Here is a 14,242-nt window from a genome sequence, read left to right on the forward strand (position 1 = left end):
CAAAATTTAATGGTTTGTTAAAATTAATAGAATTAAAAACTTAAAACAATTTTATTATTTTGCTGAAAATAGTAACATATCAAGTAAAACTTATAGTATTCTACTAAATAAAAAGGAATAAATAATAAAGTAAACCAGCAAGCAATTTATGTTATACTAAATGAGAAATCTCTCTTGAAAATTGTATTTATGTGTAAATATTGGCCTTCTTGTTATTCTTAATGTTCATGTATAAAATACTATGCAAATTTTTCGATTTTGTAATTTATATAATGATACAAAGAAAGGGTTAAAAACTGTGAAGTAAAACAAAAAATAATTTAAACCTTAAAGAGATATTTAAGGCCTTTAATTATATATACAATATAGATTTAAAAAAACTCTTTATAGATACCGTATTATAATTATTTTAACAGTCACTTTTCCAAAATATTTTTTTTTTATTTTAGCTGTAAAATTTATAAATAACAGTTTGATAAAAAAACAAAAACTTAACCCTTTTCTATATTAGAACGAGATTATCATTGAAATTTTAATGTTAATATATAAAAACAAGTTTTATGTTCTACTTTTACTATTTTTTATAATGTTCTTAAAATATTTGAGTTTTAATGACTATTTTTTTTCATGAATTATTTTTTAATGATAACAAGAAAATAAAAGTATAAACAGGATTATTACATATATATTTGTTTAAAATTATTTATTTAAAAAAAAAACTTACAAACCGCTTACGATTAATCGATAAGGCTGCTTTAAATACATAAAGAAAAACATTTTACTTTAAATACATATCAAAACATTAAAATTATTGTTTTGGTTGTAGTGAGTCGTAATTTTATGTTATGTTGAGTTTAAAACTAAAAGATTATTAACTAAATTAAATTTTTAATATCGAATATTGAACCGGTTAATATCTATAAATGTTATTAATGAGCGGTTTAAATAAACAAAATATAAAAATACAACGTGTTCGACAATTAAGCTTAAAAGTTAATTTTCCAAAATATTTTATAAATTTGAAGGTTCGACAGAAAAAACTAGTTTATTGAATATACTAAAAAAATGTTAGGTAAACAGTCAAATAAAACAAGTAGATTCATTTTCCCCTGTAGTGATATCATCTTAGTCAATAAACCAGAAGGTATAAATGTTATATTAGATAATTTGTATATTGGAATTAAAAAAAACAAAATTCCTACATTTGCACAAAATAAAAAATATTATTAAGAATGGTTATGAACTATAATGAACTAATAAAAATGTATGCAGCAAAATGTGATATAATTTGTACATAAAATTTTCTATAAACACTGTAACTATTTAATTCGTTTGAAGACAATTTAAACAAGACATAGGAGAACTTAATTCAATTTATAAAAAAACATCAAAAAGCGTTTTTTAAGTATTCTAAATACACTTAATAACAAAACTAATGTTTTCATAATACAAAACTATCGTATAAAGTAAATATATATTTGAATCATTTTTCAAGGTAGAGAGAGGTTTTTATATGGCATTCACATATATGGCATTATCGAAAACATGAGTGGCTTCGTGTGACCCTCGTGTTAGGGCAGTAAAAGATTTGGTTTTCTCTCGTAATCTGGTGACCGGAACGTAGCTAATCACCTATGTAATCACTCACACGATAATCTGCCAAGATGCCAGATGCCGAGATAAAATTCTTAAATATCTATACGTACTACTAACTCCAGTATCTTGCCTCTGTGATGTTAAATTTGATATTTCCCACGCCGTCGTGCAGCAATTTTTTATATCCCACTTTTTTTGTCTCTTATTAGTCTGCTTATTTCAACAGATATCAAAGTATAAATACTCCACCTGTGGCAAACAAGTGAAGCTCTCAAACTCTAATATGATCGAACAATGGAAACTTTGTAAATAATTAGATTCTGTTAAAATTCTTGCCCTCCAATTTCATCCTCAAAGATTGAAAATTTCTCCCTCAAAATTCAGTTTTATTGTAGGACGCACTTGCATTATAAAAGATGGAAATGGAAAAATTCTAAGGTAATATCTTCGCTTGTAAATTTCAATAGGTTTGAGCAGATATAAAAATCCGTAGGGTGTGTTAAGTAAACATATCGAGTATATCAATAATATATTTCTTTATTTCCTTTAATCAATATTGCTGTTTGTATAACTGAAAACTCGATGCTCATCGAGATATTTGAGAGCCTTTCTAAAAACGCATTACCGCACCACGTGCGATAACATCAAAAATCCAGTATCTTTCGCTTAAAATAGACTTGTTTCATTTATTTCCCCAGCCCCGTAAACCTTTAACGAATCCTGCGAGTCCAGCCTGGCCGCCCTTCTTGGCTTGATCTCCCAATTTCTCACTCAAATCCGGAAACTCGACCATGTTGCAGGCCAAGTCGAAGAACAACGGTTTGCAAGGGATAGGCTGCATGGATGATGCTATTAGTTTATAATTGGAAAATACTTTTTATTTCAATCGTTTTTTGTAAGCAGTCCAAAGTTCCTTCTTATATTCCAACGCGGCAGCTAACTTGTCCTTTGCCTCGGTGATACCTCTACCAACAACAGCTAAATCTGCTCCAGATTTTACAACAGATTCTGGAGTATTGTACTGTTGACCGAAATTGTCGGAACTATGGCCGAGCTTCACTCCAGGGGTCAGCTGAACGAGACCTGGATTCGTGAATATATTCGACTGACAAACGATGCCAGCGACTATGTTCGAATTTTGTGCGATCGACACTGCGTGCCGAACGTACTCGTCATTTGTTAACGCGCCTTTAGAGGACATCTGCGCCAATATAAAAATACCACGCGGTTCGTTAACATTTCCTAACGCATTTTTTAATCCATCTACTATGCTCTTTCCTGCTATCGCATGCACAGTAACAATATCTGCCCATTCCGCAATTTTGTAAATACCCTTTTGGTATTGCAAAGACACCGTGTTGCCGATATCCGCGAACTTCCGGTCCTCCATTAAAAGAAAATCGTGCTTCTTAGCCAAATCTTGCAAACGCTTTATAAAATCGCAGCTGAAGTCTTCTACTATATCTACGTGCGTTTTTAGTACCACAATGTGTGGTCCTACCAAATTTGCTAATTGTAAAATAGAGTCTGCTTTGGTCAAGTCTGCTGCCAAGCACAAAGTAGATTCTTTTGTTTCCATTAGATTGAATATTTTAGATGCAATCTCGTTTGTAGCCTTATTAGCGCGACAGTAAAATGGTATTTTCAGTCTGCATTCTGGAACTTTAAAAGAAGCTATTTAATATTCTATGAAGCAGAAAATGACGCAGCGTAAAATGTTATTTACCTTGATTAACGATAACAGGAGCTTGAGATAGCGACAAGTAGTTTAGTACATCTTTTCTTATCGTTGGCGTAATCTTGTCGGCTTCCACGAGGTAAGCCAAGAGACTGGTGACCGAGTACAAACTCCACATGTTTATACCATCAGCTTCAATATTCTTTTTGCCACCCTGTTCTCTGTCAATCACTACAAGAGCATCTGTTACCTTCAAACCCTCTTTCCTTAAAGTTTGTACAGTCTCTAGGATACTGCTGCCGCTAGTGACTACATCCTCAATGATCACACAATTATCTCCTAATTTAAAATGGCCTTCTATCATTTTCTTTGTGCCATATGCCTTTTCCTCTTTTCTTTTGATTAACATGGGGATATTAAAATCGACAGATATCAAAGTAGCTAATGGTAAAGCAGTGTAAGGTACACCACAGATCTGAGATACGTTTCCACGGTCCTCTGACAGTCTCCACAGTGCCTTCGCCAGTTGAGCCTTTGAAATATCAAAGAATATAAACAATTTAAAAATTATACAAATGACAGAGTATGCTTGATAGAATTTATAAATTACTCATACCATAACTTTTGGCTGAGAGATTATTACTCTCAAGTCAAAATACACTGGACTTTTCAAACCAACTTTGGTCACAAATTCTCCAAATTTGATCGCGTCGATCTCAAAAAGTGAAATGGCTAACTTCTTCAATTCTACGTCCATGGCACTCGATTTTTCGCACATGATTTCTGTCTATTGAAATTAAAACACCGCGTGCTCCCTGAAAGCATGATGCACAGAGCGATATTTAACCTGTTGCACATAGCTGTTTCTATTTCGTATTATATTTCATTCAAGTGTACAGTTCATTTTAGGATAAGAATAAATTATGCAATACGTACAGATTAATAACAATTTTAACGTTAACGATGAGGGATTAGGTTTTCTGGCACTGCGTGATCGGAACGGCAGCTTCTCACCTATGTAATCGCTTTGCTGCAGATATCAAAGTATAAATACTCCACCTGTGGCAAACAAGTGAAGCTCTCAAACTCTAAAATGATCGAACAATGGAAACTTTGTAAATAATTAGATTCTGTTAAAATTCTTGCCCTCCAATTTCATCCTCAAAGATTGAAAATTTCTCCCTCAAAATTCAGTTTTATTGTAGGACGCACTTGCATTATAAAAGATGGAAATGGAAAAATTCTAAGGTAATATCTTCGCTTGTAAATTTCAATAGGTTTGAGCAGATATAAAAATCCGTAGGGTGTGTTAAGTAAACATATCGAGTATATCAATAATATATTTCTTTATTTCCTTTAATCAATATTGCTGTTTGTATAACTGAAAACTCGATGCTCATCGAGATATTTGAGAGCCTTTCTAAAAACGCATTACCGCACCACGTGCGATAACATCAAAAATCCAGTATCTTTCGCTTAAAATAGACTTGTTTCATTTATTTCCCCAGCCCCGTAAACCTTTAACGAATCCTGCGAGTCCAGCCTGGCCGCCCTTCTTGGCTTGATCTCCCAATTTCTCACTCAAATCCGGAAACTCGACCATGTTGCAGGCCAAGTCGAAGAACAACGGTTTGCAAGGGATAGGCTGCATGGATGATGCTATTAGTTTATAATTGGAAAATACTTTTTATTTCAATCGTTTTTTGTAAGCAGTCCAAAGTTCCTTCTTATATTCCAACGCGGCAGCTAACTTGTCCTTTGCCTCGGTGATACCTCTACCAACAACAGCTAAATCTGCTCCAGATTTTACAACAGATTCTGGAGTATTGTACTGTTGACCGAAATTGTCGGAACTATGGCCGAGCTTCACTCCAGGGGTCAGCTGAACGAGACCTGGATTCGTGAATATATTCGACTGACAAACGATGCCAGCGACTATGTTCGAATTTTGTGCGATCGACACTGCGTGCCGAACGTACTCGTCATTTGTTAACGCGCCTTTAGAGGACATCTGCGCCAATATAAAAATACCACGCGGTTCGTTAACATTTCCTAACGCATTTTTTAATCCATCTACTATGCTCTTTCCTGCTATCGCATGCACAGTAACAATATCTGCCCATTCCGCAATTTTGTAAATACCCTTTTGGTATTGCAAAGACACCGTGTTGCCGATATCCGCGAACTTCCGGTCCTCCATTAAAAGAAAATCGTGCTTCTTAGCCAAATCTTGCAAACGCTTTATAAAATCGCAGCTGAAGTCTTCTACTATATCTACGTGCGTTTTTAGTACCACAATGTGTGGTCCTACCAAATTTGCTAATTGTAAAATAGAGTCTGCTTTGGTCAAGTCTGCTGCCAAGCACAAAGTAGATTCTTTTGTTTCCATTAGATTGAATATTTTAGATGCAATCTCGTTTGTAGCCTTATTAGCGCGACAGTAAAATGGTATTTTCAGTCTGCATTCTGGAACTTTAAAAGAAGCTATTTAATATTCTATGAAGCAGAAAATGACGCAGCGTAAAATGTTATTTACCTTGATTAACGATAACAGGAGCTTGAGATAGCGACAAGTAGTTTAGTACATCTTTTCTTATCGTTGGCGTAATCTTGTCGGCTTCCACGAGGTAAGCCAAGAGACTGGTGACCGAGTACAAACTCCACATGTTTATACCATCAGCTTCAATATTCTTTTTGCCACCCTGTTCTCTGTCAATCACTACAAGAGCATCTGTTACCTTCAAACCCTCTTTCCTTAAAGTTTGTACAGTCTCTAGGATACTGCTGCCGCTAGTGACTACATCCTCAATGATCACACAATTATCTCCTAATTTAAAATGGCCTTCTATCATTTTCTTTGTGCCATATGCCTTTTCCTCTTTTCTTTTGATTAACATGGGGATATTAAAATCGACAGATATCAAAGTAGCTAATGGTAAAGCAGTGTAAGGTACACCACAGATCTGAGATACGTTTCCACGGTCCTCTGACAGTCTCCACAGTGCCTTCGCCAGTTGAGCCTTTGAAATATCAAAGAATATAAACAATTTAAAAATTATACAAATGACAGAGTATGCTTGATAGAATTTATAAATTACTCATACCATAACTTTTGGCTGAGAGATTATTACTCTCAAGTCAAAATACACTGGACTTTTCAAACCAACTTTGGTCACAAATTCTCCAAATTTGATCGCGTCGATCTCAAAAAGTGAAATGGCTAACTTCTTCAATTCTACGTCCATGGCACTCGATTTTTCGCACATGATTTCTGTCTATTGAAATTAAAACACCGCGTGCTCCCTGAAAGCATGATGCACAGAGCGATATTTAACCTGTTGCACATAGCTGTTTCTATTTCGTATTATATTTCATTCAAGTGTACAGTTCATTTTAGGATAAGAATAAATTATGCAATACGTACAGATTAATAACAATTTTAACGTTAACGATGAGGGATTAGGTTTTCTGGCACTGCGTGATCGGAACGGCAGCTTCTCACCTATGTAATCGCTTTGCTGCAGATATCAAAGTATAAATACTCCACCTGTGGCAAACAAGTGAAGCTCTCAAACTCTAAAATGATCGAACAATGGAAACTTTGTAAATAATTAGATTCTGTTAAAATTCTTGCCCTCCAATTTCATCCTCAAAGATTGAAAATTTCTCCCTCAAAATTCAGTTTTATTGTAGGACGCACTTGCATTATAAAAGATGGAAATGGAAAAATTCTAAGGTAATATCTTCGCTTGTAAATTTCAATAGGTTTGAGCAGATATAAAAATCCGTAGGGTGTGTTAAGTAAACATATCGAGTATATCAATAATATATTTCTTTATTTCCTTTAATCAATATTGCTGTTTGTATAACTGAAAACTCGATGCTCATCGAGATATTTGAGAGCCTTTCTAAAAACGCATTACCGCACCACGTGCGATAACATCAAAAATCCAGTATCTTTCGCTTAAAATAGACTTGTTTCATTTATTTCCCCAGCCCCGTAAACCTTTAACGAATCCTGCGAGTCCAGCCTGGCCGCCCTTCTTGGCTTGATCTCCCAATTTCTCACTCAAATCCGGAAACTCGACCATGTTGCAGGCCAAGTCGAAGAACAACGGTTTGCAAGGGATAGGCTGCATGGATGATGCTATTAGTTTATAATTGGAAAATACTTTTTATTTCAATCGTTTTTTGTAAGCAGTCCAAAGTTCCTTCTTATATTCCAACGCGGCAGCTAACTTGTCCTTTGCCTCGGTGATACCTCTACCAACAACAGCTAAATCTGCTCCAGATTTTACAACAGATTCTGGAGTATTGTACTGTTGACCGAAATTGTCGGAACTATGGCCGAGCTTCACTCCAGGGGTCAGCTGAACGAGACCTGGATTCGTGAATATATTCGACTGACAAACGATGCCAGCGACTATGTTCGAATTTTGTGCGATCGACACTGCGTGCCGAACGTACTCGTCATTTGTTAACGCGCCTTTAGAGGACATCTGCGCCAATATAAAAATACCACGCGGTTCGTTAACATTTCCTAACGCATTTTTTAATCCATCTACTATGCTCTTTCCTGCTATCGCATGCACAGTAACAATATCTGCCCATTCCGCAATTTTGTAAATACCCTTTTGGTATTGCAAAGACACCGTGTTGCCGATATCCGCGAACTTCCGGTCCTCCATTAAAAGAAAATCGTGCTTCTTAGCCAAATCTTGCAAACGCTTTATAAAATCGCAGCTGAAGTCTTCTACTATATCTACGTGCGTTTTTAGTACCACAATGTGTGGTCCTACCAAATTTGCTAATTGTAAAATAGAGTCTGCTTTGGTCAAGTCTGCTGCCAAGCACAAAGTAGATTCTTTTGTTTCCATTAGATTGAATATTTTAGATGCAATCTCGTTTGTAGCCTTATTAGCGCGACAGTAAAATGGTATTTTCAGTCTGCATTCTGGAACTTTAAAAGAAGCTATTTAATATTCTATGAAGCAGAAAATGACGCAGCGTAAAATGTTATTTACCTTGATTAACGATAACAGGAGCTTGAGATAGCGACAAGTAGTTTAGTACATCTTTTCTTATCGTTGGCGTAATCTTGTCGGCTTCCACGAGGTAAGCCAAGAGACTGGTGACCGAGTACAAACTCCACATGTTTATACCATCAGCTTCAATATTCTTTTTGCCACCCTGTTCTCTGTCAATCACTACAAGAGCATCTGTTACCTTCAAACCCTCTTTCCTTAAAGTTTGTACAGTCTCTAGGATACTGCTGCCGCTAGTGACTACATCCTCAATGATCACACAATTATCTCCTAATTTAAAATGGCCTTCTATCATTTTCTTTGTGCCATATGCCTTTTCCTCTTTTCTTTTGATTAACATGGGGATATTAAAATCGACAGATATCAAAGTAGCTAATGGTAAAGCAGTGTAAGGTACACCACAGATCTGAGATACGTTTCCACGGTCCTCTGACAGTCTCCACAGTGCCTTCGCCAGTTGAGCCTTTGAAATATCAAAGAATATAAACAATTTAAAAATTATACAAATGACAGAGTATGCTTGATAGAATTTATAAATTACTCATACCATAACTTTTGGCTGAGAGATTATTACTCTCAAGTCAAAATACACTGGACTTTTCAAACCAACTTTGGTCACAAATTCTCCAAATTTGATCGCGTCGATCTCAAAAAGTGAAATGGCTAACTTCTTCAATTCTACGTCCATGGCACTCGATTTTTCGCACATGATTTCTGTCTATTGAAATTAAAACACCGCGTGCTCCCTGAAAGCATGATGCACAGAGCGATATTTAACCTGTTGCACATAGCTGTTTCTATTTCGTATTATATTTCATTCAAGTGTACAGTTCATTTTAGGATAAGAATAAATTATGCAATACGTACAGATTAATAACAATTTTAACGTTAACGATGAGGGATTAGGTTTTCTGGCACTGCGTGATCGGAACGGCAGCTTCTCACCTATGTAATCGCTTTGCTGCAGATATCAAAGTATAAATACTCCACCTGTGGCAAACAAGTGAAGCTCTCAAACTCTAAAATGATCGAACAATGGAAACTTTGTAAATAATTAGATTCTGTTAAAATTCTTGCCCTCCAATTTCATCCTCAAAGATTGAAAATTTCTCCCTCAAAATTCAGTTTTATTGTAGGACGCACTTGCATTATAAAAGATGGAAATGGAAAAATTCTAAGGTAATATCTTCGCTTGTAAATTTCAATAGGTTTGAGCAGATATAAAAATCCGTAGGGTGTGTTAAGTAAACATATCGAGTATATCAATAATATATTTCTTTATTTCCTTTAATCAATATTGCTGTTTGTATAACTGAAAACTCGATGCTCATCGAGATATTTGAGAGCCTTTCTAAAAACGCATTACCGCACCACGTGCGATAACATCAAAAATCCAGTATCTTTCGCTTAAAATAGACTTGTTTCATTTATTTCCCCAGCCCCGTAAACCTTTAACGAATCCTGCGAGTCCAGCCTGGCCGCCCTTCTTGGCTTGATCTCCCAATTTCTCACTCAAATCCGGAAACTCGACCATGTTGCAGGCCAAGTCGAAGAACAACGGTTTGCAAGGGATAGGCTGCATGGATGATGCTATTAGTTTATAATTGGAAAATACTTTTTATTTCAATCGTTTTTTGTAAGCAGTCCAAAGTTCCTTCTTATATTCCAACGCAGCAGCTAACTTGTCCTTTGCCTCGGTGATACCTCTACCAACAACAGCTAAATCTGCTCCAGATTTTACAACAGATTCTGGAGTATTGTACTGTTGACCGAAATTGTCGGAACTATGGCCGAGCTTCACTCCAGGGGTCAGCTGAACGAGACCTGGATTCGTGAATATATTCGACTGACAAACGATGCCAGCGACTATGTTCGAATTTTGTGCGATCGACACTGCGTGCCGAACGTACTCGTCATTTGTTAACGCGCCTTTAGAGGACATCTGCGCCAATATAAAAATACCACGCGGTTCGTTAACATTTCCTAACGCATTTTTTAATCCATCTACTATGCTCTTTCCTGCTATCGCATGCACAGTAACAATATCTGCCCATTCCGCAATTTTGTAAATACCCTTTTGGTATTGCAAAGACACCGTGTTGCCGATATCCGCGAACTTCCGGTCCTCCATTAAAAGAAAATCGTGCTTCTTAGCCAAATCTTGCAAACGCTTTATAAAATCGCAGCTGAAGTCTTCTACTATATCTACGTGCGTTTTTAGTACCACAATGTGTGGTCCTACCAAATTTGCTAATTGTAAAATAGAGTCTGCTTTGGTCAAGTCTGCTGCCAAGCACAAAGTAGATTCTTTTGTTTCCATTAGATTGAATATTTTAGATGCAATCTCGTTTGTAGCCTTATTAGCGCGACAGTAAAATGGTATTTTCAGTCTGCATTCTGGAACTTTAAAAGAAGCTATTTAATATTCTATGAAGCAGAAAATGACGCAGCGTAAAATGTTATTTACCTTGATTAACGATAACAGGAGCTTGAGATAGCGACAAGTAGTTTAGTACATCTTTTCTTATCGTTGGCGTAATCTTGTCGGCTTCCACGAGGTAAGCCAAGAGACTGGTGACCGAGTACAAACTCCACATGTTTATACCATCAGCTTCAATATTCTTTTTGCCACCCTGTTCTCTGTCAATCACTACAAGAGCATCTGTTACCTTCAAACCCTCTTTCCTTAAAGTTTGTACAGTCTCTAGGATACTGCTGCCGCTAGTGACTACATCCTCAATGATCACACAATTATCTCCTAATTTAAAATGGCCTTCTATCATTTTCTTTGTGCCATATGCCTTTTCCTCTTTTCTTTTGATTAACATGGGGATATTAAAATCGACAGATATCAAAGTAGCTAATGGTAAAGCAGTGTAAGGTACACCACAGATCTGAGATACGTTTCCACGGTCCTCTGACAGTCTCCACAGTGCCTTCGCCAGTTGAGCCTTTGAAATATCAAAGAATATAAACAATTTAAAAATTATACAAATGACAGAGTATGCTTGATAGAATTTATAAATTACTCATACCATAACTTTTGGCTGAGAGATTATTACTCTCAAGTCAAAATACACTGGACTTTTCAAACCAACTTTGGTCACAAATTCTCCAAATTTGATCGCGTCGATCTCAAAAAGTGAAATGGCTAACTTCTTCAATTCTACGTCCATGGCACTCGATTTTTCGCACATGATTTCTGTCTATTGAAATTAAAACACCGCGTGCTCCCTGAAAGCATGATGCACAGAGCGATATTTAACCTGTTGCACATAGCTGTTTCTATTTCGTATTATATTTCATTCAAGTGTACAGTTCATTTTAGGATAAGAATAAATTATGCAATACGTACAGATTAATAACAATTTTAACGTTAACGATGAGGGATTAGGTTTTCTGGCACTGCGTGATCGGAACGGCAGCTTCTCACCTATGTAATCGCTTTGCTGCAGATATCAAAGTATAAATACTCCACCTGTGGCAAACAAGTGAAGCTCTCAAACTCTAAAATGATCGAACAATGGAAACTTTGTAAATAATTAGATTCTGTTAAAATTCTTGCCCTCCAATTTCATCCTCAAAGATTGAAAATTTCTCCCTCAAAATTCAGTTTTATTGTAGGACGCACTTGCATTATAAAAGATGGAAATGGAAAAATTCTAAGGTAATATCTTCGCTTGTAAATTTCAATAGGTTTGAGCAGATATAAAAATCCGTAGGGTGTGTTAAGTAAACATATCGAGTATATCAATAATATATTTCTTTATTTCCTTTAATCAATATTGCTGTTTGTATAACTGAAAACTCGATGCTCATCGAGATATTTGAGAGCCTTTCTAAAAACGCATTACCGCACCACGTGCGATAACATCAAAAATCCAGTATCTTTCGCTTAAAATAGACTTGTTTCATTTATTTCCCCAGCCCCGTAAACCTTTAACGAATCCTGCGAGTCCAGCCTGGCCGCCCTTCTTGGCTTGATCTCCCAATTTCTCACTCAAATCCGGAAACTCGACCATGTTGCAGGCCAAGTCGAAGAACAACGGTTTGCAAGGGATAGGCTGCATGGATGATGCTATTAGTTTATAATTGGAAAATACTTTTTATTTCAATCGTTTTTTGTAAGCAGTCCAAAGTTCCTTCTTATATTCCAACGCGGCAGCTAACTTGTCCTTTGCCTCGGTGATACCTCTACCAACAACAGCTAAATCTGCTCCAGATTTTACAACAGATTCTGGAGTATTGTACTGTTGACCGAAATTGTCGGAACTATGGCCGAGCTTCACTCCAGGGGTCAGCTGAACGAGACCTGGATTCGTGAATATATTCGACTGACAAACGATGCCAGCGACTATGTTCGAATTTTGTGCGATCGACACTGCGTGCCGAACGTACTCGTCATTTGTTAACGCGCCTTTAGAGGACATCTGCGCCAATATAAAAATACCACGCGGTTCGTTAACATTTCCTAACGCATTTTTTAATCCATCTACTATGCTCTTTCCTGCTATCGCATGCACAGTAACAATATCTGCCCATTCCGCAATTTTGTAAATACCCTTTTGGTATTGCAAAGACACCGTGTTGCCGATATCCGCGAACTTCCGGTCCTCCATTAAAAGAAAATCGTGCTTCTTAGCCAAATCTTGCAAACGCTTTATAAAATCGCAGCTGAAGTCTTCTACTATATCTACGTGCGTTTTTAGTACCACAATGTGTGGTCCTACCAAATTTGCTAATTGTAAAATAGAGTCTGCTTTGGTCAAGTCTGCTGCCAAGCACAAAGTAGATTCTTTTGTTTCCATTAGATTGAATATTTTAGATGCAATCTCGTTTGTAGCCTTATTAGCGCGACAGTAAAATGGTATTTTCAGTCTGCATTCTGGAACTTTAAAAGAAGCTATTTAATATTCTATGAAGCAGAAAATGACGCAGCGTAAAATGTTATTTACCTTGATTAACGATAACAGGAGCTTGAGATAGCGACAAGTAGTTTAGTACATCTTTTCTTATCGTTGGCGTAATCTTGTCGGCTTCCACGAGGTAAGCCAAGAGACTGGTGACCGAGTACAAACTCCACATGTTTATACCATCAGCTTCAATATTCTTTTTGCCACCCTGTTCTCTGTCAATCACTACAAGAGCATCTGTTACCTTCAAACCCTCTTTCCTTAAAGTTTGTACAGTCTCTAGGATACTGCTGCCGCTAGTGACTACATCCTCAATGATCACACAATTATCTCCTAATTTAAAATGGCCTTCTATCATTTTCTTTGTGCCATATGCCTTTTCCTCTTTTCTTTTGATTAACATGGGGATATTAAAATCGACAGATATCAAAGTAGCTAATGGTAAAGCAGTGTAAGGTACACCACAGATCTGAGATACGTTTCCACGGTCCTCTGACAGTCTCCACAGTGCCTTCGCCAGTTGAGCCTTTGAAATATCAAAGAATATAAACAATTTAAAAATTATACAAATGACAGAGTATGCTTGATAGAATTTATAAATTACTCATACCATAACTTTTGGCTGAGAGATTATTACTCTCAAGTCAAAATACACTGGACTTTTCAAACCAACTTTGGTCACAAATTCTCCAAATTTGATCGCGTCGATCTCAAAAAGTGAAATGGCTAACTTCTTCAATTCTACGTCCATGGCACTCGATTTTTCGCACATGATTTCTGTCTATTGAAATTAAAACACCGCGTGCTCCCTGAAAGCATGATGCACAGAGCGATATTTAACCTGTTGCACATAGCTGTTTCTATTTCGTATTATATTTCATTCAAGTGTACAGTTCATTTTAGGATAAGAATAAATTATGCAATACGTACAGATTAATAACAATTTTAACGTTAACGATGAGGGATTAGGTTTTCTGGCACTGCGTGATCGGAACGGCAGCTTCTCACCT

The 14,242-nt window shown here is 36.4% G+C and overlaps 4 protein-coding genes and 1 pseudogene across 4 annotated transcripts; all 5 read right to left on the reverse strand.

Moving 5' to 3' along the window:
- Positions 1-2,115: 2,115 nt before the first annotated feature.
- LOC117230085 (uridine 5'-monophosphate synthase-like) lies at positions 2,116-4,083 on the reverse strand. The gene is made up of 3 exons (XM_076528471.1): positions 3,891-4,083; positions 3,323-3,806; positions 2,116-3,258 (listed from the first exon to the last, which is right to left on the reverse strand). Exons 1-3 carry the CDS (start codon positions 4,050-4,052, stop codon positions 2,474-2,476), a joined length of 1,431 nt encoding a protein of 476 aa, XP_076384586.1. The 5' UTR covers positions 4,053-4,083; the 3' UTR covers positions 2,116-2,473.
- Positions 4,084-4,603: 520 nt separating this feature from the next.
- LOC143263685 (uridine 5'-monophosphate synthase-like) lies at positions 4,604-6,571 on the reverse strand. Its single transcript, XM_076528469.1, has 3 exons — positions 6,379-6,571; positions 5,811-6,294; positions 4,604-5,746 (listed from the first exon to the last, which is right to left on the reverse strand). The coding sequence occupies exons 1-3, from the start codon at positions 6,538-6,540 to the stop codon at positions 4,962-4,964; spliced, it is 1,431 nt and encodes a 476-aa protein (XP_076384584.1). The 5' UTR covers positions 6,541-6,571; the 3' UTR covers positions 4,604-4,961.
- Positions 6,572-7,091: 520 nt separating this feature from the next.
- On the reverse strand, positions 7,092-9,059 carry LOC143263686 (uridine 5'-monophosphate synthase-like). The gene is made up of 3 exons (XM_076528470.1): positions 8,867-9,059; positions 8,299-8,782; positions 7,092-8,234 (listed from the first exon to the last, which is right to left on the reverse strand). Exons 1-3 carry the CDS (start codon positions 9,026-9,028, stop codon positions 7,450-7,452), a joined length of 1,431 nt encoding a protein of 476 aa, XP_076384585.1. The 5' UTR covers positions 9,029-9,059; the 3' UTR covers positions 7,092-7,449.
- Positions 9,060-9,937: 878 nt separating this feature from the next.
- LOC143263687 (uridine 5'-monophosphate synthase pseudogene) lies at positions 9,938-11,547 on the reverse strand (annotated as a pseudogene).
- Positions 11,548-12,067: 520 nt separating this feature from the next.
- LOC143263684 (uridine 5'-monophosphate synthase-like) lies at positions 12,068-14,035 on the reverse strand. Its single transcript, XM_076528468.1, has 3 exons — positions 13,843-14,035; positions 13,275-13,758; positions 12,068-13,210 (listed from the first exon to the last, which is right to left on the reverse strand). Exons 1-3 carry the CDS (start codon positions 14,002-14,004, stop codon positions 12,426-12,428), a joined length of 1,431 nt encoding a protein of 476 aa, XP_076384583.1. The 5' UTR covers positions 14,005-14,035; the 3' UTR covers positions 12,068-12,425.
- Positions 14,036-14,242: the final 207 nt, after the last annotated feature.

This window comes from Megalopta genalis, unplaced genomic scaffold (assembly GCF_051020955.1).
Source record: "Megalopta genalis isolate 19385.01 unplaced genomic scaffold, iyMegGena1_principal scaffold1131, whole genome shotgun sequence".
Classification (NCBI taxonomy): Eukaryota; Metazoa; Arthropoda; class Insecta; order Hymenoptera; family Halictidae; genus Megalopta; species Megalopta genalis.